Source organism: Prionailurus bengalensis, chromosome E2, assembly GCF_016509475.1.
Source record: "Prionailurus bengalensis isolate Pbe53 chromosome E2, Fcat_Pben_1.1_paternal_pri, whole genome shotgun sequence".
In the NCBI taxonomy this organism is placed as follows: domain Eukaryota; kingdom Metazoa; phylum Chordata; class Mammalia; order Carnivora; family Felidae; genus Prionailurus; species Prionailurus bengalensis.
In genome coordinates, this window is record NC_057352.1 from 55989196 (window position 1) to 56013259 (window position 24064).

At 41.9% G+C, this 24064-nt stretch overlaps 1 protein-coding gene and 1 long non-coding RNA gene across 2 annotated transcripts; both read right to left on the reverse strand.

Annotated features, from left to right (window-relative positions):
• Positions 1-745: 745 nt before the first annotated feature.
• Positions 746-22308, reverse strand: MPHOSPH6 (M-phase phosphoprotein 6). The gene is made up of 5 exons (XM_043599760.1): positions 22174-22308; positions 16582-16694; positions 4743-4833; positions 1919-2013; positions 746-1462 (listed from the first exon to the last, which is right to left on the reverse strand). The coding sequence occupies exons 1-5, from the start codon at positions 22222-22224 to the stop codon at positions 1327-1329; spliced, it is 486 nt and encodes a 161-aa protein (XP_043455695.1). The 5' UTR covers positions 22225-22308; the 3' UTR covers positions 746-1326.
• LOC122494524 lies at positions 19778-21497 on the reverse strand. The gene is made up of 2 exons (XR_006300192.1): positions 21408-21497; positions 19778-20497 (listed from the first exon to the last, which is right to left on the reverse strand). It is a non-coding gene; the product is annotated as an uncharacterized LOC122494524 (long non-coding RNA).
• Positions 22309-24064: the final 1756 nt, after the last annotated feature.

The following is a 24064-nucleotide window of genomic DNA, read 5'->3' on the forward strand; positions in this document are numbered from 1 at the left end:
CATCTGGTATAATGATCAGGGCAGAGGTCAAAGAGGGGGATGTGGGTGTGAGAGCCTGCTATGAGTGGGAGAGAAGCCACTGGAAGTCATAGTCTGCCAATATTTGTCAGATAATCCTATTTTATTACCTGAATGGTCTTGTTTGATCCTGTTACAGTTTTGCAACAGCACAGGGTTACCCCTGCCACTCATGGGCAGGCAGAGTTTTCTCCCATCCATACAATGCTGATGCAATAGACACCAGAGATAACAGCTCCGAGATACCATTCAGATTAAATAAATATGCCTTAAGGAAAACACTGTGACTTTGTACAAGAGAATCGCCCTAGATTCTCCTAATTTTACAATTAACATCCTAAAACCTTGTGTATTTTCTTTCTTGGGGCCAGTGAAAACTCAGGGCCCCACGGAAAAGAAGCAAAATATGTCAATATGTTGGAAAAAAACCTCTAGGATACACAAGCCAGCTGTTGGTTTGGAAAGTGGTGTCCTCTCAGTGCCAATGACTTCTTTGTCCAAACAGAGCTTACCAGGGTATATTTACGGGTTAATGATTTTCATAATAATTAAAATAAAAAGTTGGTGATTGCTTTTGACCCATACAAGCCAATTTCTTACAGTTCAACCTAACACATTACCATAGTCTAAGTTAATGGCTGTTTTTTTCAAGTTAGTATTTGGATTAAAGTTCCAATACTGAATTAGACTAAAATAATTAATTGAAAGCATAAGAGACAAGAAAAAGTATATGAAAACTTAATTTATTAGAGAATAATTTTTTTTTATTAAGTAAAAGCTTTAAACAAAAACCAATAATTCCACAAACCAACAATGACTCGGTAGCATGCAAGTACAGTAGGCTGGAGAGGCATGTTTGCTCTTGATGAATCTATATATAATAAACCCTCATTATGTTTGATTCCAGAATGTATGTATACATTGGCTTGGCATGATTCATAATTTAAAGTAAAACAGAAACATAAGGGCAACTTAAACACTGGTTTAATTTATATGTGCCAATTAAGGTCAGTGACGAGAGCTCCATTAAAAAAAAATCTTAAGTCAAAAAGTCTTTAGGAAGCAGCCACATCCCTATGTACATTTGAAACTCGAAGGCTAAGAATCCATTCTTGATGAACACCATGAAACAAAGGATGTATAACATCCACCACGTATCTGTTTCAAAAATGGAATGTTTCCAACATTATCCACCTCTTTACATGTAAACATCACAGTTTGAATAACTACAGAGAAGCCATCAGAATGAGTTCCACAATACACTAACCCTCATGAGGCACCCCTGAGCTCTGTCTTAAAGCATCCACTTCAATCCTGGGGCTTTAAGAACATCTTCTTTACTTTAACTGTTGGTTTTACGTGTCCATTTTCATCTTCTTCATAGTTGACCCGGTCTCTTTTTTTGGCAAACTTTTTTCCAATTGTCCCCACCAAGGTCTCATATCTGTTAAGACGGTATGCAGCACAAGTTTAATTAAATCCAAAAACAAATAAGATAGGAATCAAGTCTTGTCAAGAATATCAAACTAAATATTCACTGAATTATAACAAATATTCAATGATTATAAAAAAAATCAAAGCTGTGATCAAAATAAACGGATTTAAAATTTATAAACTTTTCTATGGATGATTAAATTCTTCACTGTGTTTTGTTTCTGCACTATCCTGAATAAACTGAGATGTATATTTTAAAATATGTATTAGAAGCAGTACTGGTCATGAGCCCTCAACTACCAGTGTGTGTGACAGGCATGAACCTGCCTGAGCCCAATTTAGAGAAAGGAGAAAGTCCTCTTCCGGCTGGGGCACTCCAAGGAAGACGGTGGGGAAGAAGAGAACCCACGTGAGAGACAAAGAATGCCGGGCCCAGATTATAATGTGGTTCCAAGGTGACTGTTACCTTCTAGCCATTTCTTCATCTGATACATCGAGCTCCACTGTTTCACCTTCAACTTCCTCTGTTTTGTTCTTGGAGTTCATCTGAAGCATTAATTTCTGAAAAATGCAACAGCACTATCAGGGCTGGAACAGGCTTATTAAAGAAACTGGTATCAATTATATTTGAAGGTAGAGAAACAGAAGTCACAGAATCTACAGGAGTCACCAAAATTTATAGGGAATTCTCTGTAATACTTTACTCCACAATGTGCTAACAGAAGTCGGCTCTGAATGAAGAAAATAGTAAGACAAAAAACGCCACTAGTTAGACTTTCTGCTAATAAGTTTAAATTGTATTTTAGATCATAAATCTTTTTTTTTTTTTTTTGAAAGAGAGTGTGCACATGAGTGGTAGAGTAGGGTAGAAAGAGACAGAGAGAATCTTAAGCAGGCTCCATGCTCGGTCTGGACGAAGCCTGATGTGGGGCTCAATCCCAGGACCCTGGGATCGTGCCCTGAGCTGAAATCAAGAGTCGGATGCTTAACTGACTGAGCCACCCAGGTGCCCCTTGATCGTAAATCTTATTAGTTCCTTATATCTAAAGCAGGCACACTGCCAACATGTTCTAGTGAGCAGGGGAAAGAAAAAGGCAAACTTTCAAATTTCCTCCAAATGGGAATGAATGGAAGAATACTACACTCAAGAGTAATACTAAATGCAATCTTTAAAAAAATTTTTTTAAGCTTATTAATTTATTTTGAGAGAGAGAGAGAGAGAGAGAGAGAGAGTGAGACAGCGAGCATTCCAAGAAGGCCCCATGCTGTCAGCACAGGGATGGATGCAGGCTTCAAACTCATGAACCATGAGAGTTTCAGCCCTGAGCTGAAACTAAGAGCCAGATACTTAACCGACTGAGCCATCCAGGTGCCCTTAAATGCAATTTTTGGAGGGGTGGGGGGGCGGGCAGCACATTACTGGATGGAAGAACTGGGAGGCTGGCTCTGATATCCCCGGAAGGACCAGCTTCACTCTGGAACAAGAGGGTGGATAATACATTCTACATGATGCCCACGTGCCATGGATCTCTCCTCCACTCTTTTTCTCACATTAACCTTTTCTTGATAGTTACCCCCTGAGAAACTTTTTTTTTTTTAATGTACAATACCTTCTTTACAACAAAGGCAGGACAAGGAAGGGACAGCAGAAGAGAAACCAGATTCAGGTGCTTTTCCAACATTTATAGGACTGAAAAGAAAATAATTCTGGGAACAGAAGCTCTGTGAGGGCACAGACTTTGGTTCTCTGCTGCACTCCAATGCCTCAAGAGGGCTGATGAACCACAGGTACAGAATAGATATTTACTGAATAAATGAACTCCATGCTAGGTGCCAGTAAAGACACATGCAACATTAAAAATGTGTTCTAAGTACATCCTGCTTATAATGAAGTAAGTGCTCTCAAGTTGGTACCTTTTCATAACCAGCTGTATACCTAAATTTTCTCATGTTTCATAACAGCGCAGATCTGTAAGCCAAACAGTTCAAAACATTTTCCCAGAGAGAATGTATTCTGTGTTTCAGAGTACCAGTCCTGAAAGCCATTTTCTAACAGGCTCCCACATCAGAACCCAAGGGCCAGGCCAACTTCTTTTCTCACTGTACGAGACATACTGTGGAGGGCTTGCCTACCCCCAGCCCCAGTCCCTGGGCATCGAACACTCAAAATCTTTGCTTCCCCGCCTCCCCCTTTACCCCACTGCCCTCTTTCTCTTCCTCTAAATCTTTAAGCAGGCCAAGGCAAGGAAATTACATATTAAAAACAAACACTTTTAGTGTTGATTTTGTGTAAGGTAAATATAACATCTTAATTATCATGCATCCTTAAAAAACGGAAAAAAAAGAAAACCTACAATTTCTGAATAAAGATTTAGCTAATGTGGCGATTAGCGTGGTGAACTCTGGTTCTCTTCAGGCATCCTTATAGAGTGGTTTTCAACCAGGGGTAGTTTTGTTCACCAAGGGACCTTTGCAATGTCTGGATACATTTTTGGTTGTCACAAGTGGGCCACATGTGTGCACGTGCACACTACTGATATCTAGTGGGGAGAGGCCAGGGATGCTGCTAAACATCTCAAAATACACAGATAGCTACAAAGAATCATCTGGCTCCAGATGTCAGTGGTGGCAGGGCTGAGAATCCCTGGCTTCACGTGATAGTCATCAAACTAAAAATTTACATCATAAACCTCCATTTGGTTGGCCAAGTACCTGATACAATGGCTTCTGGTACATGTGCCAGAATGCTAATAAATATTTGTTAAATGAATGTCTGTGCTTCTCTACAAAACTGAGGCATGGAAATTCAAATCAACAGCTCATAAGGTGAATATTTACTTTTCAAACAAACTTTCCAAAGGATTCATTTAAAACTCTATTTACAAGCTCAGATTAAAACCTGTCCATTAAAAAGTCAAATTACTCGATTCTTAAGTAACGTTTTCCATTAGAAAAGATATGTTTCTAGATGCAAGAAAACAATTTTTCATAATAGCATCGCATGAATAAAACCTGGACGTTCTTGTAAAAGCCCGGAGTTGAGATTCTAACACTCATGGAAGCGCTGTCAGGGAGCGCGTGCTGCTGTATTAAATTATCTACTCAACTCCACCACAACGTGAGGCAGCAACACTGCAATTTCTTTAAATAGCTACAGCGGTATTTCAAGACTTGTTATTTTCTATATAATGAGAAGAAATGCTACCCGGTGGGAAAAAACCTAAACCCAATTATTAGCAGAAAGAATTCAATTGGAAAATTTTAAAATGGGAAGCAATTATATTTAATACCTCAACCTCAGGATTAAATCCTCTGAATGACATTCTTCCATAGAGAAGGTCTTCACATAACAAGAAGCTCTGCTCTTCTATTATGAAACACCTAAGCAGGAAAATAAGCCTGTGTTAGTGGCATGTCTTCTTATAACAAAGCACAGCAAATAAAAGTCAGGATTTCAAGTGAAAAATCGATCTTCCGGTTCTTAGCAGAATCAAGTAAAAGTAAGGTAAGACTTCTATTTTTTTTTAAATTTTTTTAACATTTATATATTTATTATTGAGAGACAGAGAGAGACATAGCGTGAACAGGGGAGGGGCAGAGAGAGAGGGAGACACAGAATCCAAAGCAGGCTCCAGGCTCTGAGCTGTCAGCACAGAGCCCGACGCGGGGCTCGAACCCACAAACCGCGAGATAATGACCTAAGCCGAAGTTGGACGCTTAACCGACTGAGCCACCCAGGCACCCCAGTAAGGTAAGACTTCTAAAGTAGGGGTAGAAATAAAAACTGATGACCTTGGCCAGCAAAGCCATTAGAAGACAAGAGCTGGAGGCTGCAGGCACAGCCTTGCCTAAACACATTTAATTGGCATAAATGCCTACACAACATAGAGACCTAGACTATTTATGATAAACCTGAATTTTCCGGGGGCGCCTGGGTGGCTCAGTCAGTTGAGCGTCCGACTTCAGCCCAGGTCATGATCTCGCGGTCCATGAGTTCAAGTCCCGTGTCGGGCTCTGTGCTGACAGCTCGGAGCCCAGAGCCTGTTTCAGATTCTGTGTCTCCCTCTCTCTCTGACCCTCCCCTGTTCATGCTCTGTATCTCTGTCTCAAAAATAAATAAACATTAAAAAAAAAAAAAAAAACACCTGAATTTTCCAAATCTGAAGCAGTTTCTTTGATGTTTACATCCCCAACCCCACCAACTTCTTACTAAGTTCTGATTAAATACCCTGAAATCAGAGTCCCCGCCAGCTTTAAGAGAGCGTATTAGCTGGAGCTCTTAGCTACAAACAACAATGACTGACTTGAGCAGAGAAGGAATTTATTGAAAGGATACCAGGTATCTCACAGAATCTCTGGGATAGCTGGATGAGCAGGAATGGAAAATAGGCAGAAATAAAGGTAGCTAAGTCGTCAACCCCCAACTGAAACATGGTAAAACCTATCCTGGTAAAAATGCTGCTGCATGTCAGGGGGCTAATCTCTGGACAGCAGAGGGCACCAGGCGGCAACTTGTGTTGCCCTGGAAGGAGGATGCAGATGTGTTTCAGACTCCAAAAGGGCTTCCTCTGAGTCACCAGTTTATTACCCCAGTCCCAGGTAAGCATATCTGACTACAGCCTGAAACCATAGAGAACACTGGGAAAGTAAACACCTGGCCATTTTGGCTTCTTTGGCAGAAAGCAGGCCCTTCTTGTCAAGATTCACTCACTTAGCCAACACCTATTAGGCCAAACTGTGTGCCAGGCAGTGTTCTAGAAGCTGGGGGGACGGCCATGAGTAGGTCTCTGCTCTCAAGGAGGTCACATTCGAGAGTGGTGCCAGATGATAAAGATGTATATTATACAGTGGAAAAAGATGAAGGTTATTTCACTCCTGTCCTTAAGAGAGCAGCTGGTATCAAACTAGTCCTCCGACTTTAGCCAACGATAAAATAGGACTAAGTAGGAAACGAACAAGTCAAAGCACAGCGCTGTGATGCTTGAGAGAAAAAAACCAGATGAAGTAAGTTTTCTGACTAAAGGCAATGAATGCCCACCTTCGGACTGAAGGCAACATCTAGACTGTGGAGTGGGAGTGGGAGCCCAAACTAAGCCCGGTCTTACTGAAAGGAAAAGGGAAATTGAAGTTTGGGGATGAAGTATATGGGTCAAGAGACCAGAGATGGGGAGATATATAAAGGAATTCTGGGATCCTTTATGCAAAATTTTGCATATTTGTTTCCCTTGAATGTTTGGCCAAATACTAGACTGTACACATGCAGATCAAGTCCAACAGTGTCAGGGGAAAAAAACAATTTCCAGGAGAAGAATTACCTGGTACATTAGTTTCCTAGGACTGCTATAAGAAATTACCACAAAATGGATGGGCTAAAGAAACAAGAAACTTATGCTCTCAATTCTGGAAGTCTGCAATCAGTGTCACTGGACCAAAATCAAGGTGTTGGCAGAGCCATCCATGCTCCCTCCAGAGGCTGCAGAGAATTCATTCCTTGCTTCTCCAGCTTTCTTTTGACAGCCAGCAGTCTTTGGCTTGTGATCACTGTAACCTCTGCCTTCTCTTCTGTCTCCCTTTTATAAAGATACATGTGATTGCATTTAGGGCCCACCCAGGAAAACCAGGATAATCTCCCCATCTAGAGATCTTTAACTTAATCACACCAGTAAAGTCAACTTTGCCATATAAGCTAACATAGGTTCCAGGGACGAGGACGTGAATTTTATTTGGCGGACCATTTTCTAGCTTACCATCCCTGAGAAAGAAAATTTACCCTAAAATTGTACGTTGAACAAATACAAGATTTGCACAAAGGAGGGAAATGTTTCAGTTGTGTCTATCTAGAGTGGGGGGACCAAGCTGAATATCCTTTGACATCGAAAAGAAAGGTCACCCTTCAGGAGTAGGACTCATCTAGCAAGACAGTCAAGGCCATAAAACCTACTCTAACAAAAACAGGGACCAAGCTGATTGGAATGTAAATCAATTGCCTGATGGAACAAATTCAACACTTTATTAAGGAAGTACAAATTCCAGGTACTCAACAATGTAATACATAATGTGAGGCCACAGTAAAAAGTTGCTAAACATGTAAGGAAGTAGGAAAATGTGACCCATAAACAGGAGAAAAACAAATAAATAGAAAAAAAGAGATGATGGAATTAGTACAAAAAGGACTTTAAAACAGTTATATTAAGTATGTTCAAGGATTTAAAGGAACACAGAAATGTAATGAAGACACAAATAAGGAACGTGAATTAAAATATGGAAATTATGAAAACTTATCAAATAGAAATTTTACAACAGAAAATACAGTATCTGATGTGAAAAATCAGAATTGTCCTCTATTAAAGAAACTAAATTCATTATTATGAGAGAAAACTCCAGATCCAGATGGCTTCACTGGTGAATTTTATCAAAAATTTAAGGAAGAAACAATACCAATTTCACTCAAACTAAGAAATGAGAAGAGAAGGAAGGGACACTTCCAAACTCATGTTATGGCCCAAACTACAGGCATTGTAAGAAACCTACAGTGGAATATCCTTTATGAATATGAATGCAGAAATCATTATTAAAATATTAGCAAATCGAAAGAACTATATATACAAAACTTATGAATACCAAGGGGTGATTTGTTTCAGAAACATAAGGTTGTTGTGAAACTGAAATCTCAAGATAATTCCCATGTTAACAGAGGAAAGAAGAAAAACCATATGATCAACTCATTAAAAATCATTCAACAAAATACAACATCATTTACAAAAGTCTTCAGGAAACTAGGAAGAGAAAGGAAAATCTCTCATGCTGGTAAAGGACATTTAGGAAAACATACAGCATTTTATATACTTAACAGTAAAATAGTTAATACTTTCTCCCTAAGATCAGAAACAATGCAAGGATGTCCATTCTTACCATTGTACTGGAGATGCTAGCCAACAACAAAGGAAGAAAAGGAAATAAAAGTTTTAATTTTCTTCTCTGTAGATGACAACTGCATATGGAGATAATCTCAAGAAATCTACACAAAACCACTAGAGTTGGTGAATCAATTTAGCGCAGTACAGAATACAAGGTCTATATACAACATTTCTAAGTACGTAAATACAACAAACAATTTTGGGGAAAAGGCTATTTGCAATAGGAATTAAAAATATGAAATACATAGGGATATATTTAAGGATATATACACAAAACCTCTCCACTCCAAACTACTAGCAATTACTGACGGGTATTAAATAATAGCTAAATAAATGGGTATATCATGTGTATGGACTGAAGAACACAATTTTGTTAAGATACCAATTTTCCTCAGATTGATTTACAGAATCAATGCAATGCCAATCAAAATCCTATTTTTTGGAGGAGGAAGGGAATCACGGAAAGAAATTAGTAAGCTGATTCTAATATTTATATGAGAATACAAAGGATGTAGACTAGCCAAAACAATCTTGAAAATAATAAAAGAAAACTTGCGCTATCTGATTTTAAGACTTCGAGACTGCAAGATTCAAGACTGCAATCCATAGTAATCAAGCCGATAGGATAGAAAAACTTATGGCGCAAAAGAATTGAGTCCAGAAAAAGACCCATACTAATACAGCATATTGCTTTTGACCACAGCATCAAAACAATGAGTAAAGAAAAATATTTTCTTTAAATAAATGGTACTGGGACCATTGATTTTCTATAGAAAAACAAAACAAAACAAAAACAGACCTTGATTTCTACCTCACACCACACAAAATCACACACACATAAAAATCAAAGACAGATCACACATAAAAATGTAAAAGCGAAAATTACAAACATTCTACAAGCAAACATAGAAACTATATTTGCAAATTTGGTACAGGCAAAGATTCACTAGACAGGACCCAGAAAGAACTAACTATAAAAGGCAAAAAAATGAATGAAACAAAACAAAAGCTACTGTTCATCAAAGACAACATTAATAAATAGGCAAGCCCACACACTGGGAGCAAATATTCCCAATATATACATCTGTTAAAGGATCTGTATTCAAAATATAAAGAACTCCTATCTCTACAGAAGTATGTAAGTTTTACCTAAAAAACAAAACGGAACAAAACCCTACATAATGATATGCATGCTGAAGTGTTCAGAGAGAAAATGTCTGCAACTTACTCTGAAATACACTAAAAATAAAATGGATTGACAGATGTATAGAGGGATGGATAAATATGTAACAGAAGATAGTAGAAAAAAATGTAACTATTTCATTTTTAAAAATGGGCAAAAGAACTGAATAGGGACTTCACAAAGGGAGATACAGAAATGGCCAATAAGCACATAAGAGTTCTTTAACATCAGTCACCAGGAAAATGCAAATTAAAAAGCATAATGAGACACGACTAGAATGACAGAATAGGTAAAAAGAAAAAGATAACCTCAAATGTTGGAAGGACTGGAAAAATCAGAACTCTTACACTTCTTTAGTGAAAGTGTAAAATGGTGCAATCACTGTGGAACACGGTCTGAGAGTTTCTCATAAAGTTAAATATATATGCCAACCTTACAACCCAACAATTCCACCTTTACCGAAGACAAATTTTAAGCAGAAAGAGTTGGGGGTCCCCAGAAAAAGAAAGACAAAATCACAGCTTTCGTGATATCAGAGAAGTCATTCTAGGTCCCCAGCTATTTTGGGTGATCAATGCCCTACATGCTCAAGCACACTTCTAGCAGAACTTCCTAGGAGGTGTCAGAATTACAAAGAAATGCGAAATTCTCAGTAAAGATTTTAAAGGAACAAAGAGAAACCAAAAACACACACTCTACCAGGCCAGGAAATAGCCTAACCAGAGACAATAAACCACTTGTAAAACTCCCTGTGCTGTTTCAAAAGTAAGAAAGGCCCAGTATCAGGAGCCCAAGACCACCCATCCAGTTTATACTAGCTGTGGGAGCATGCCCATTAGTCCTTTCCCCTCTCCCGACAGTTCCCTTGGCCTCCCTACAGTGTTAGTCTCCACCCTCGGGGGAGCACAAGCTTCATTCACATAACATAGGATGTATGTACAGGCATGTTTTCTAAGTACGCCTGCACTGCCTCATGTCTGCCTTTACATGCAATGACAAAGTTCCCCTTTCTGAATATTCATCCTAATCCTAAGTAAAAGAAACCCACTTGCCCCTACTTGGGAGAGTCATGGCTTTGGAAGTCATTCCCTGTGATCTCCTTATTTGCTGCAAATAAAGTTTGCTTTGTGGACAACTCCATCTCGTGTAGTCCTTATCTGTAACTCAGCAAGGAGCGAACTCACGTTAGTTGTAGTTTTGTCGTTTGGCTACAAAATGAAAATAGGACTCTATGCCAAGTATGGAAGGCAATGAAGAAGAAAATGTGAAGACAGCTGGGGAAGAGCAGCTAGATAAAGGTCCTGAGAAGGCAGTGTTAAGGGACCTGTCTGAGAAACAGGGAGGAGGCCTCCGTGAGGGAGAAGGAGTGACAGAAGGGAATGCTGGTAGGAAGTCAGTATTATTTTCACAGTGACAGTAAGATGTTGTTTTCTTCACTGTGTTGACCCTTACACAGAGGGTGCAAAAGCAATTATGAGTAAAAGTTCACCTTAGCATGAATTAAAGTCGTGATACCATACTACACTAGTAGTCATTGCATTATTCACTGTTGGTTTTCAAAGTCTTTAAAAAGGGAAAGAAGCCAACAAGAATGTTCTTGATAAAACAGTAAAAAATCTATTTTCATTAATCTCAGTCTTCAACAATATTCTGCATACAAAATAGTAAATATATATATTATATATACACATATATAATACATAACATATATGTGTATATATATATACGTCACTTCAAAGGAACAACTGACAATACTTGCTGCCAGTAACAAAATTCAAGCTTTCAAGCAAAAATTAGAATTTTGAATAGCTTGTGTATGGCATCTTGGGTTTGATAGCTTCTCAATACTTAAAAGATTTTTCTGATGAAACCGATGGTAATATTAATGAATGTTTTTTGAAATCATACAATGAAATGAGTTAACATTTAGAAAATCTATACAACTCACCGAACTAGCAGTTTCCAAATGAGAAATGCATGATGTTATGAAATCATGCATGGATAAAAGGTCTATTCAAAATGTAAGGTAGACTAATGATTATGAAAAATTTATTGATGCTTTGAGACTCCATGCTGCAGTTAACTGTAAAGAAACTATTTATTGGGTTTTGGAGTAGTGTCGAAGAATTACCTGGAAAAGCTATTATAATACTCCTCTCTTTTCAATTACATCATCTGTGTGAGGGTGGATTTTCTTTATATCCCTCAACCAAACCAACAGACTACAATAGGTTGAATGCGAGGGTTAAGAGAAATCACCCAGAGAATCCACACATCTTCTATTATGCCAGACACTGAAAGATTTGCAAAAATGTAAAAACAGTGCCATTCTTCTCACTAATTTTTTTTTATCTTGGAAAACAGTTATGTTCTCATGAAAAATATGTTATTTGTGCTAACATGTTAATGAGGCTACCTGTAGAGTGAGCATTTGAAAATTTTCATTTTAATTTCTTACACAGTAAATATCGACATGAAATAAACTACACAAATGGAATCTCTTCAGGGGTTCCAAATAATTTTACAAAATGTCAATGGTCCTTGAGCCCAAAACTTGGAGAACCTCTGTTCTTTGGGTTCCTCTCTACCTGGCTCTCTAGTCCAGCCAGCACCTCACCTCCTTCAGCACCTCCCATTCCCTGAGACAGCCTAAATTCAGGCACACATTCTCCTGAATTTTTGTTCAGCCTTTTCCACAAATGTGAGATTCCTTCTCAATTGCCTAATCTTGGTCCTTGGGCAGTGCAGCAGATAAAACCTCATCCATCTCCCAAATCAATTACCCCCCTCAGGAAAGCATCATAACTACTCTCACTTCAGACAAAAGAAAGAAGCAGGGGCCAGGAATGGATTCACAGCAGGACCACTGCTCCCTGAGAGGGCCTTTCCCAGGGGTTTCCATTAACACAACAGCTTTAATATAAAAAGGGACACAGATGTTATCTACAAGCATAGTTTCAATAATTAGGAAAATTAATAGAGTTAGCAAAAAATTAAATATTCTAAAACTTAACTATAAGCATTCTGTATTTTAATATCCTAATTTTCATTAATGAGGACCCATAATTTTATTATTATTTTTTTTAACATTTATTTATTTTTGAGAGAGAGAGAGACAGAGCATGAATGGGGGAGGGTCAGAGAGAGGGAGACACAGAATCTGAAACAGGCTCCGGGCTCTGAGCGGTCAGCACAGAGCCTGATGCGGGGCTCAAACTCACGGACTGCGAGATCATGACCTGAGCCGAAGTCGGCCGCTTAACCGACTGAGCCACCCAGGCGCCCCTATAATTTTAGAGTCAAAACACATCCAGGATATTACTGATTTCATCTATTTTTATAGATGAGTAAGTACTCAAAAAAACCCAGACTTGCCCTAAATCCACAAATAACATGCATAGCAAAGCAGGGGAAAAACACCCGGTAGGGAAACAATTCTCTATGGGTCTCTCCTGTGAATGAGGCGTTAATTGCCCTTTTGCTCTGGAACATCTTTTCAGGGATGTGTGTATAGTGAGCTGCTTTGAAAGGCAGAGCTACTGTCTTCCTTCAGAGCAAAGTGCAGACTTGCTTAATGTCCAGTATAATAATGTCTCTCTTGGGGCCAAGGGTAAGTCGGCTTGTATTCCAGTATCAAAGATAACAGGAGTCCTAAGTTCAGGACTTCTCAGCTGTGATGCAAAACTACTGTGGGTACCACAAACAGGTGGGCCTCACCACATCATCCCCCACGGGATCTGGGGAGCAAGCAGGAAATGACACAAAACAGATACCCACACTGTGTGTTGTGCTGTGAGCAATGAAGTCCTTGCGTCTGACCCAAGAGTCTTGTACCTTCCACCAGCATCCGTGAAACTGTGGCAAGCTAACCTGTTAGTTTACAGTATGATCTCAGCTCTCACAGTTCCTAACATTCATTAGGCCACAATATGCAAGCACAAGAAGCATGGTAGCCAAATACATACTTTTAAAGCAACATCCTGTGGCAAAAAAGCAATTAAACTGGCTATTCTCTGCACTGGGGCACATCCTTTGGAGAAAATCAATATGGCAAAAATACAGTGAAATCTCTGATCTGGTAAATTCTTCTAGGAATTTATACCAAGCATCTTCTATCAGGTTCCCTGGAAACAGACTCTGAGACAGAGTTGTGTGCAGAGGTATTACTGGCCGGTGCTGTTTGGGAGATGCCCCTCTATGGAAATAAGGACAGCAGGAGAAGGTGACCAGCAATGTGGTTACACTAAGGCCTCAGCCCTTACGAACAGCTCTGGACTTCGGAAGGTCCTATGGTTGTTCTAAGTTGAAGCAAAGCAACCAGGTCCTCAATCCGCTACACAGCTTAGGCATTGGCCAGGGGTATCCCTTAAGGGGAGGTGTGGACTGAATAGCCCTAAATGTCATCACTGAATTGTAGCAATATGGCTGACATTACAAATGGCATCCTCTAGACTTCTAGAGCAAAATCCCCAATTCCAGAGATAGCAGGGACCCTCTGGAATAATTCAGATGATACCACCACGGAAGGATTCGCAAACACAAAAGAGCAAGAAGGAATGGGTGGATTCCATAACAATCAAGTATAAGGAAATACATGTGCCACCAGAGTTTACTGTGCTTGATAGGACTGACCTGCTGTGGTGAGTGCATCACATATATTATCTATTTACTTCTCATAAGGTATGATACTATTATCACACCCAATATACAAAGGACATAAGACGAGTTAAGTAACTTGCCCGAGGTCACAAGTAAGTAAGTGGCAGAGCTGGGCATCAAACACAGGTCTGCCCCTTTGCAGAGTCCATGCGCTTAATTAACCAATCCATTCCACTGGCTCCCTACTTGGGATAAAAATACACATCCTGAGGACATTCATCCATTTTCCTCTCCACATTTATTTCTCATTATCTTCCCCTACTCCATATCTTGGGAGGCTGATATGAATGTTATAAATGGAAGTGGTCCTTTGCAGTCTGGAACCAGGCTTCCTTCCTGTGGGACTACCTCAGCAGCTGAGGGTAGCAGCTCTTGTAAGATGCACTCGCCACATGGCCTGTCTTCTGATTCAGTAACCACTCCCTCCCCTTGATCCTCTGGGCCTGGAGTGGAAATTATTCCCATCACACAAGCTATGATGAATGCACTGTCCCTGGTGGCTTCCCTGTGTCCTGCCCAGACCTGTTATACTCTCCTCAAATTACCCAATTTGACAGTATCATCTTTTCCTGACAACAACTTGACCCAATACACGCATCTATACACAAAACAGGTGCTGAATGATGGCAGAAGCTTATTATTTACCATTAGGGTCTGACTCTTTGTATCCCCTGCAAAATACGTATGTTGAAATCTTAACTCCCAAGATGATATTAGGAGGTGAGGCCTTTCAGAAGTGGCCAGAGTCATGAGGGTGGGGCCCTCATAAATGGGATTAGCACCTTACAAAGGAGACTCCACAGAAACCCCTAGCCCCTTTCACCAGGTGAGGACATGGTGAGAAGGCACTAGCTATGAACCAAGGAAATGGCCATCGCCAAAATATGACATCTTGATTATGGATTTCCAGCATCCAGAACTGTGAGAAATAACATTTCTATTATTTATAAGCTACCCAGTCTATGGTATTTTGTTACAGTAGCTTGAAAGGATGGAGACATTTACCTCCTAGGAAAGGAACCTAAAGGTCATTTTTCTGGGAATAATATGCTGGGGGGATGGGGGGGGGAAGAATACTGAAAACAGGATAGAAACCATCCTGCCTTTCAATAAAAGTAAGTAACAAAATATCTGGAATACTCTGTGTAAGTTTAGTCAAGGTATAAAATTAAATTACAGCTTCTTACCAGTAATGGTCCCTTCCTATGCCACCCTGCCCGCAAATCTGCACAGCCCCTGGCATTATCTTCCCCGCCTTCACTGCCATATTGCTTCCTGTGAGAAGCAGTGGAAAGAAGCAAACAGAGAAGCAAGCAGAAAAACAAAGTACCTTCCTTCCATATCTCCTGGGGGGGACATGCTTTCTGTCTTTAAAGAAGGACACCTAGCCTTCCAGAAAAGATCCAGAGAAGGTCAGCCAAATGAACAAGGGAATTTTAACATGTTAAAATTGAAAAAAATTATTAGGTAAAGAAAATAAAAACTTAAATTGGCTGAATCAGCAACATCTTCAATCATCGGACAAAGTTTAAATAAAACTACTGTCCCATAGAGCTTACTAAGGTTAAAAAAAAAAAGCAACTAGAAGAAATGAGAGTTTTAAGAAGAATTTAGATAAAATCAATGGATGATATGAATCTATTGCTCCTTCATTGAAAATTATTTATCAAGCACCAACCAGGAGGAACAATCTAGCATGTTATCCCAGCATTAGCCATGACCAGGTGGTGGACTCTGGGCAAACTATTCTCTCTTAAGCTTCAGATGCCTCAGCTATAAAAGGGATGGAATCAGAGTATCCAGCTCCTAAGTCGGCTCTGAGGATTAAATAATTAAGAGATATAAAGTGCTTAGCTCAATTCCTGATACATGCTAGAGACTCAATAAATGTTAGCTAAGATGATTGGTATTAACAGCAGTAAAAATTAAAAAAAATAAAGGAAACAAACCTAAAACTCTTGAATTGCTTTTAAGAAGCTCAGCCTGATGAAGAACTCTATTACTCACACAGAACTGGAAAGCCCTAAAGTACACACCTTCAAACTTAATCTTCAAACTTAATATGACAGGGAGCACAGGGCCAGAGTCTTATAAAGGCCCCCCGGTTATTACCAGAGACAAGTGGGTTAGATTCATCTATTCAATATAGAAAAAGAATAATGTTATAAATGAGGGCCAGTAAAAATGTATAAATCCAAGTAGAACTTATATAGATTTAATAATTTTAGAAAACTATTTGCAAAGCTAACTCAAGAAACCGAACAGGTATTATTTTACAGGCTTTGTGTCGCTGGAATGAAGATGTCATATTTGCAGGGATTTCCCTCTGAATGCCCAAAGCATCACTGATATAATTTCTAATAAACCTACTCCTTTTCTTTAAGCTCTGGCAAATCCAAGTACCAGTGCTCTTCACTAATGATTTTCTTTTCTTCCTCTTCTAGTTGTCTCTTGGTCTCTGAGTCCAGTCCCCTTTGCATGAACTGTCAAAACAAAACAAAATCAGTGTCAGCAACTGGTTTTCCCAAGTTAGAGTGGAGGAAAACACAGATAACTTTATTCTTCCACATGCTTTCCCTCGTTTCTTCAAGAATCCCATCTCAGGGGTGAGGGTGGAGGTGGTGTGACCAAAGTAGCTTAGCTCTGCCCTAGACGGCATCACACCAGACTAGTAGGGAGCTGACTAGAGCACACAAAAAAATATGTGGACTTCCTACAGAAGACTTCAGAAAGATCTTTACCACACTTTAGTCCGTCTAATTTAATAAAACAAGCAATAAAAAACTGTATTCGATCAGTAGCCCATAAATATTTTAGTTTTACATAGTGGCCAGTGGGGAAAGGCTAAGACAAAAGACACAGATCATGACACGCAGGTGGAGACAGAACGTGAGAGGGGCCAAAAGAAGGTGAGAGACTCAGTACTTTCTGAATCTCTCACCGACTCGTGGAGCCCACTGGTCTTCATACCTGCTGATCTTAGTGTGGAATGGCCTTTCTCATGCTCCTCCACCTGGCCAACTCCTGGCCCTTCTGGTATAGGAAAAACTACTCCATCCCTGTGAAATTATCTCTGATACCTGTAAGCAAAATCGGGATTTCTCTCCCAGATGCTTCATATGACACCCTCAAATAGTCTCACCACATTTTAATTCCTTGAGCATCTGCCTCTTCTGGAGACCTTGAGGGCAGGGACTTTGTCTAGATTGTCTCCTTCCTCACTTTTAGCATGATGAATGATGCATAGTAGGGGCTCTGTAAACACAGACCAAAGCCAAGCTGTATCTATAAGCCTGCTCTTCACATATCTCTATCCTCTGAAAGGCTGCTCACCTCTACGGCTGCTCTTTATTCTAAAACGTGCAAAAGTACAATTCAAAATGGGGCAGTAGAGAAACCCACAGTTCAGCTGCTGGTATCTTCCCACAACAGCTACATTTCCTCAGGGGAACCAGTGAACACACTAAGAGGTTGACCACAGCAAAACAATAATTAGCTCTTGTCCAAGCTCTATATTACTTTTCCCTTCATTCCAACCTTCCCCCAAACATAAGCATTTTTAGGTATAAGGGCTTTGCCAATGAATGCTAAATGAAATGACGAAACTTGAAAAACATTTACAAATAAAATACAGTGATAACATCCAGTTCTGCTGAGGACATAGTGAGACTGAATCACTCATACTATTGCTGGTGAGAATGTGAAATGGTACAGCCTCTGTGGAAAACAGCTTGACAGTTTTGTACCAAACTAAACATGCATTTACCATAAGACCCAGCAATTGCCCTCTTGGGCATTTTATCTCAGAGAAATGAAAACTTATGTTCACTCAAAACCTTATACAGGTATATTCACGGCAGCTCTACTTGTTAACAGCTAAGAACTGAAAACAACCAAAATATTCTTCAACAGGTGAATGGTTAAGTCCTAAGGTACTTCCAATGCATGCAATACTACTCAGTAATAAAAAAGGAACTATTGATATACTCAACAACTTAGATGGATCTCAAGCGAATAATACTGAGTGAAAAAAGCGAATCCCAAAAGGTTACATCTTGTATGATTCCGTTTACGTAACATTTTTGAAGTAACAAAAGTAGAGAAATGGAGAACAGACTCATGGTTGCCAGAGCTCAGGGAAAGAAGAGACTGGGTTGGCTACAAAGGGACAGCTTCAGGGAATCTCATGGTAATGCAACAGTTTTGTATCTTGAATGTGGAAGTAATTACATAAATCTGCTCGTGATAAACTGTATGGAAATCTCTCTCTCTCTGTCTCTCTCTCTCTCTGTCTCACACACACACACACACACACACACACACACACACACACACACGTAAAACAGTAAAATGAAATACACTCTGTGGATTGTACCACTGTCAATTGCCTGGCTTTGTACCGTACTCTAGCGATATAAGACAGGGAGAGTACAAAGGCTTTCCCTGTAGATTTTTTGCAACTTCCTGTGAATCCATCATTATTTTATTTACTTCTTTATTTAAAAATTTTTTTTAACGTAAATTTTTGAGAGAGAGACACACAGAGTGCAAGCAGGGGAGGAGCAGAGAGAAAGGGAGACACAGAATCTGAAACAGGCTCTAGGCTCTGAGCTGTCAGCACAGAGCCTGATGCGGGGCTTGAACCCACAAACTGTGAGATCATGACCTGAGCTGAAGTTGGACGCTCAACTGACTGAGCCAGCCAGGTGCCCCTTTCATAATTTTAAATAAATGTAAAAGAAATGATTGCACTCTAAAGTGTTTTGTAGTCTTCCTTTTTACCTGTGTCTATAGCCTCAGTTTTTCAGTGGAAGCCTCTCTCTTCCACTGAAAGAACTGGCAGTTTCTGGAATGCATATTCTGTACTTCCCAGTCCTCTGTCTCTGCTACTCAACATCATGTTTCCATTTTCTACTCAGCAAAATATCAACTTGTAAAGGCCCAGAGCAGATGTCCTTTGAGTCTTCCCTGACTGCGTTTGGCCAAGCTCTTCACCGACTTGTTCCCATAAAAGAGTACCTTTCCCTATGTCTAAAAGCCTTATAAACACTAGCTTATTGTTCATTTTGCTTCTTCTGTGTCTCCCAAAAGACTGAGATTCTGAATAGCAGACCATGTCTCTTATTCATCTTATATAACTAGGACTCTGGCTGCCCTTGGTACTCAGGAAGAGTTCAATAAAGGTTCTCTGAATGTAAGTCTGGACTTGCTTTATTTCTTCAGACTCTCTTTCCTGGGTGGTTCTCTTTAAACCCAGATGCCTCATTTCATCTTATATTCTTGGTAATACAACTCACCAATCCTGCCCAACTGCTTTTTTATCTCCTATTTTTAGTCAAGTAGTATTTATGGCATACAAAATAGCTATCTATATATGTGTGCTCTGTGCACATGGCAAGGCTAGAACACCCTGTGAATATAAAATCAAGCAACTCGATTTAGGTAGCAATCCAATTCTCCTGACTTCACAGCATCTAAGAACACTCTATAAAGCTTAGTGATTTGGCTTTACGCACAACAGAGGACCTACAGCTGGTACCACAAACGATAGTCCTTAGGCTGGATGTCTGGTGGTGTAAATAAAGTTTTATTGGAACAAAGATATGCTCATTTGGTTCTGAGTTACAATGGCAGAGGTGGGTAGTTACAATAGTGAGTGGCCCATAAGCCTAAAGTATTTTTCATCCGTCCCTTTACAGAAGTAGTTCAGCAACTCCTGTCTTAAGAGTCCAACAGAGCTAAAATGACACTGAGAACAGCCAACTATATCCTTTACTTTCTACTTTGCCCATCATTTCCAGCTCCTAACAGCTGACCAAGTCAGAGGATTTCAAGTACACCTGCAAACAACTGTATTAGTATTAAATCCTCAACTCTTTTATTCTTGCTCTATACTTTGCTCTGGCTGAACAGCTACATTGGATACAGCAACCTAATGCAGCTGCTCCATTAATTCTCGTAGGAATGGATGTGCATTATACTCCACTCTGTGCATAGTATCTCCTGCTGTCCTGCCAAAAAGCTCTTTTTCATCAATGACTGAAGCTGATAACTCAACTAGAAAATATGTGTAACCTTCTCCCCCCTCTTCTTTGCTTCCAGTGTCCTGTTGAGTGTTTCCCAACCACTAGCGTAGGGGTTGATACTTTTTTAAGGTAACTTCTTCCTTCCCAACTCTTGAGTCAGATCTTTCGTCAAAGTCTTACTCAGCGTATCTTCATTTGATGTACCTGCTTTGCCAATCCACTCCACTGCTCTGATTATAAACGAGAAGTCAAAGAAGACTCTGTTGGGTAAAAATTCAAAATTTGCTAATATGTATGAAAAAAGAACTTCAGAAATTATAAGTGATATGACTTACCCTCCACCCTCACTCATCCTATCCATCCCTACTCATACCCTAGCTCAACCCCATTCGAATCTGGCACATGCAACATTTACTCTTCAATCTTTCGAAACATTATTTATGCCTTGCTTCCTTTTTTCTGGAAATTACTCTTTAAGCATGATATCTAACACTGCGCAGTAGGGTTCAGAGACAAGCAGTATGGAATAGTAGTTATGAGCAGGGGATGTGGAGCCAGACTGCCTGGGTTTGGTCCTGTCTATACTACTTATTAGCTGTGTAACCTTAGGCAAGTTACTTACTTCTCTTTTTCAGTGCTTCAGCTATAATAGAGGAATAATAACTAAACCTACTTCACAGAATTATTATGTGGATTTCATGGGTTGATACATGCACTTAGAACAGTTGTCTGAACACAGAGCAGAAAGTATAAATCCTTGTTATTATTCAAGTTTGAAGGCCTGGTTGTTTCCCGTTTTAGTTCCTGTATTCATTTTATCTACACTTGTCTTTTTTTTTTTTTTTTCTCTCTTCCACTTTGAAATCATGTTGTTTTTTTTTAATTTTTTTTATGTTGATTTATTTTTGACAGAGAAAGGGAGAGACACCGCGCATGAACGGGGGAGGCGCAGAGAGAGAGGGAGACACAGAATCTGAACTGAACTCCAGGCTCTGAGCTGTCAGCACAGAGCCCCACGCCGGGCTCAAACTCACAGACGACGAGATCATGACCTGAGCTGAAGTCAGACGCTCAACCGACTGAGCCACTCAGGCGCCCCTAAAATCATTTGATTGTTAAACTGATTCAGTTTCGAATCTAAAATCAATTTCGCTTAAAGCTGACATTCACCTCAACTGTTATAATTCTCTCCATTCCCGCTGCCATTGCAACCAGATCATCAGAGCTTCTTGTTTGGTCCTTCCGACTGCAATTTTGTCCCTTGTCAGGTCTTTCTTTCACCAATGTAGTCTCTACAGGGCAGTTAAGGTAACTTTGAAAAGTAAGAAGCACAGCTAAGATGCCGCTCCCCCTGCTCAAAAGCTTCCTCATCATGTTCACAAGATAAAGGGAAAAAATCCTTAATCTGGCCTAAAATTCTTCACATGTTGTGGCCACTGGCTACTTTTCCAGGCCCACATTTTGCTACTTGTCTTCCAAGCACATCGAGTTATTTTTGGTTCTTGGAAAGCTCAACAGATGTTGTGGTCTTTGCGTCTCAGACTTCTGAAGTCGCTTTCCCCTCGGTTTGCGCTGTCATGCCCCACCCTCCCACCGACCCTTCAGTCTCTACCTAAGGGCCCGTTCCTGCCCAAGCGCAAGTGAAGTTCCCAGGGCTCCCGGGGCTCTGAGCATCGCCTCACTTAGTGCTGAGCCACCCTGCTTGCTTACGTGTCTGTCCTATCTGTCCGCGCGCTTTATGAGGGAAGCCGCCGGATTTATAACCTAGCTCCCGGTGCCTAAGGCAGAGCCAGCGCTAAGTGAATGAATGAACGTCCGAACTGGAGGCCCTCCGTGGCCTCCGCAGTGGCCCCGCGCGCCCGCCGCCTCGGCCCCGGCCGGGTCGCCAATCCCAGGTACCCCTGTCGCCCGGCCCGCCTCCCCGGCGTCCCCACACCTTCATGCGCAGCAGGTTCTTGGACAACTTCGTCTTGCGCTCCGCCGCCATGTTGGCTCCTGCTCCGGGCCGCGGGCCACCACCAGCCCCCGCCGCGCACGCGCACTGCTGCCTGCGTCGCGGCGCCGTCTTACGCAGCTCGCGTCGTCCCGCCCCGTGGTTCCGCCCCGTTTCTCGCGCTCCGGCGCGTCCCCGGAATCTCCGCGCGTCGCCTCAGGGAGCGCTCGCCTCACGGAGGAGCTCGGGGTAAGGACACGGCTAGCGGTGCCGGGGTGAGAGGGACTTGACACGGGGAAGGAGACGTCTGAGGGCCTGGAGGAGGCCCGAGCGCCGGCCGCCGCGGCTTCAGCCGGGCCCTTCGGAGCGGCCTGCGGCGGCCGGTGGCCGAATATCGCCGCTCCTCACGGACTCCGTCCTGCCGCGCGTCGCCGACTCAGTCGGGCCGGCGAGACCTTTGAGACGCTTGCCCCACCGTCCCGGCTGGACCGAGTCTATCACGTATACCACTTCCTCCCACGTTCACGGTCACCCCGTGCGGCGGCTGGGTAAACTGAGGCACGGGGAGGCCGCTCAGCTGGCCCAGAGTCGGAGGGAGGGAGGGAGGCAGGCAGGCGTGTGCAGACCCCGCCCCCCACATCCGGCTTCGGCAACGCGTGGGAAACCGCGCGGGTGTGCGCGTCTTCGAACCCGAACGGGCCTTCTGTGGAAGCGCCGGGCGTGAAAGCGAAGGCGCGGGGACAGGGCGGCCACCTGTCTTAAAGGATTGGAGAGACGGTGGCCTCGGCGCTGCGTGGCCCGCCCGGGGCGAGCCCCACACCGTTCGCAGGTGCCGCGCGCTGGAACACACCCGGCCTGACAGTACCATTTCGGCGGGCAGCCCGCGCGACGCCGGGTCCTCCGCGCTGGGTACTTAACCTGCGCGACTTCACCTAATCCTCACGAAGAAAATGTCGTCGTCGCGTCGGTAGGGAACGTGAGGCCCGGAGACGTTCAGGGACTTAACCAGAGTTCACACAGCCCGGAAGTGTTAGAGCCGAGATTCCGGAAACTGGGGGAAAAGATGCCCCCCCTCCCCCTCCCCCCCCCCCCCCCCCGCAGGTTTTCTCAGCGGGGTCGGCAAAGCCATCCTACCGTGGTAAGTGGTTACAGAAACTCATCCGTGACGAAGTGCGCGACTCTGGGCTACAGCCGTGGACGAAGACACGCGACCTCCCTTCCCTAGAGCCGCCCTGAGGGGGTGTGCCGCGGAAGGAAGAAAACGACGATGTGATGGCATGACTTTGAGGGTTACTGTAGGTCAAGGGGCCCAGGATGGCTCTCGTCAGATGATAGTGCTATAAGGATTAAAAGTTGAGGAAAACCTGTTCCGTGAAGAGTTGGAGATGGAGTGTTCCAAGAGGAGACCACAACTGGCAAGGTCCTGAAGTGAGAACAAGACAGGAGTGGTCGTAATTTACCCAGCGGAAACAGCAGAGGTAATCATGTTACGGGTCGAATTGCGTCCCTCCAAAACTAATCAAGAGTTTGGTCTTGGAATGGGACTGCGTTTGGATATACAGGGCCTTTGAAGAGGCGATAAAGTTACCGTGAGGCCCTAATCCAACCTGACCCGTGTCCCTGTTAGAAGAAATTTGGACACCCTAAGAGACCCCAGGGTTGCATGCGTCCGGAGGGAACACCGTGTGAGGACACAGAAGATGGCCATTTGCACACAAGGAGAATGGCCTCAGAGAAAATCACTTCTGCTGACGCCTTGGTCTTGAACTTCTAGCCTCCAAAACTGTGAGAAAATAAAGTTTTGTTTAAGCCACCCAGTCTGTACTACTTCGTTGTAGTAGCTGGAGCAGACTCATAGGCCACATAATTCATGACAGATAACAATTGTGATAAG

What these genes read in the sequence shown, in the direction of transcription:
- MPHOSPH6 (XM_043599760.1), bottom strand. Translation starts at nt 22,224, where the DNA reads ATGGCGGCGGAGCGCAAGACGAAGTTGTCCAAGAACCTGCTGCGCATG. An exon ending in AGAACCTGCTGCGCATGAAG is followed by an intron (nt 16,695 to 22,173) that starts GTGTGGGGACGC and finishes TTGTTTTGACAG; the next exon opens with TTCATGCAAAGGGGACTGGA. An exon ending in GATTTAATCCTGAGGTTGAG is followed by an intron (nt 2,014 to 4,742) that starts GTATTAAATATA and finishes TGCATTTTTCAG; the next exon opens with AAATTAATGCTTCAGATGAA.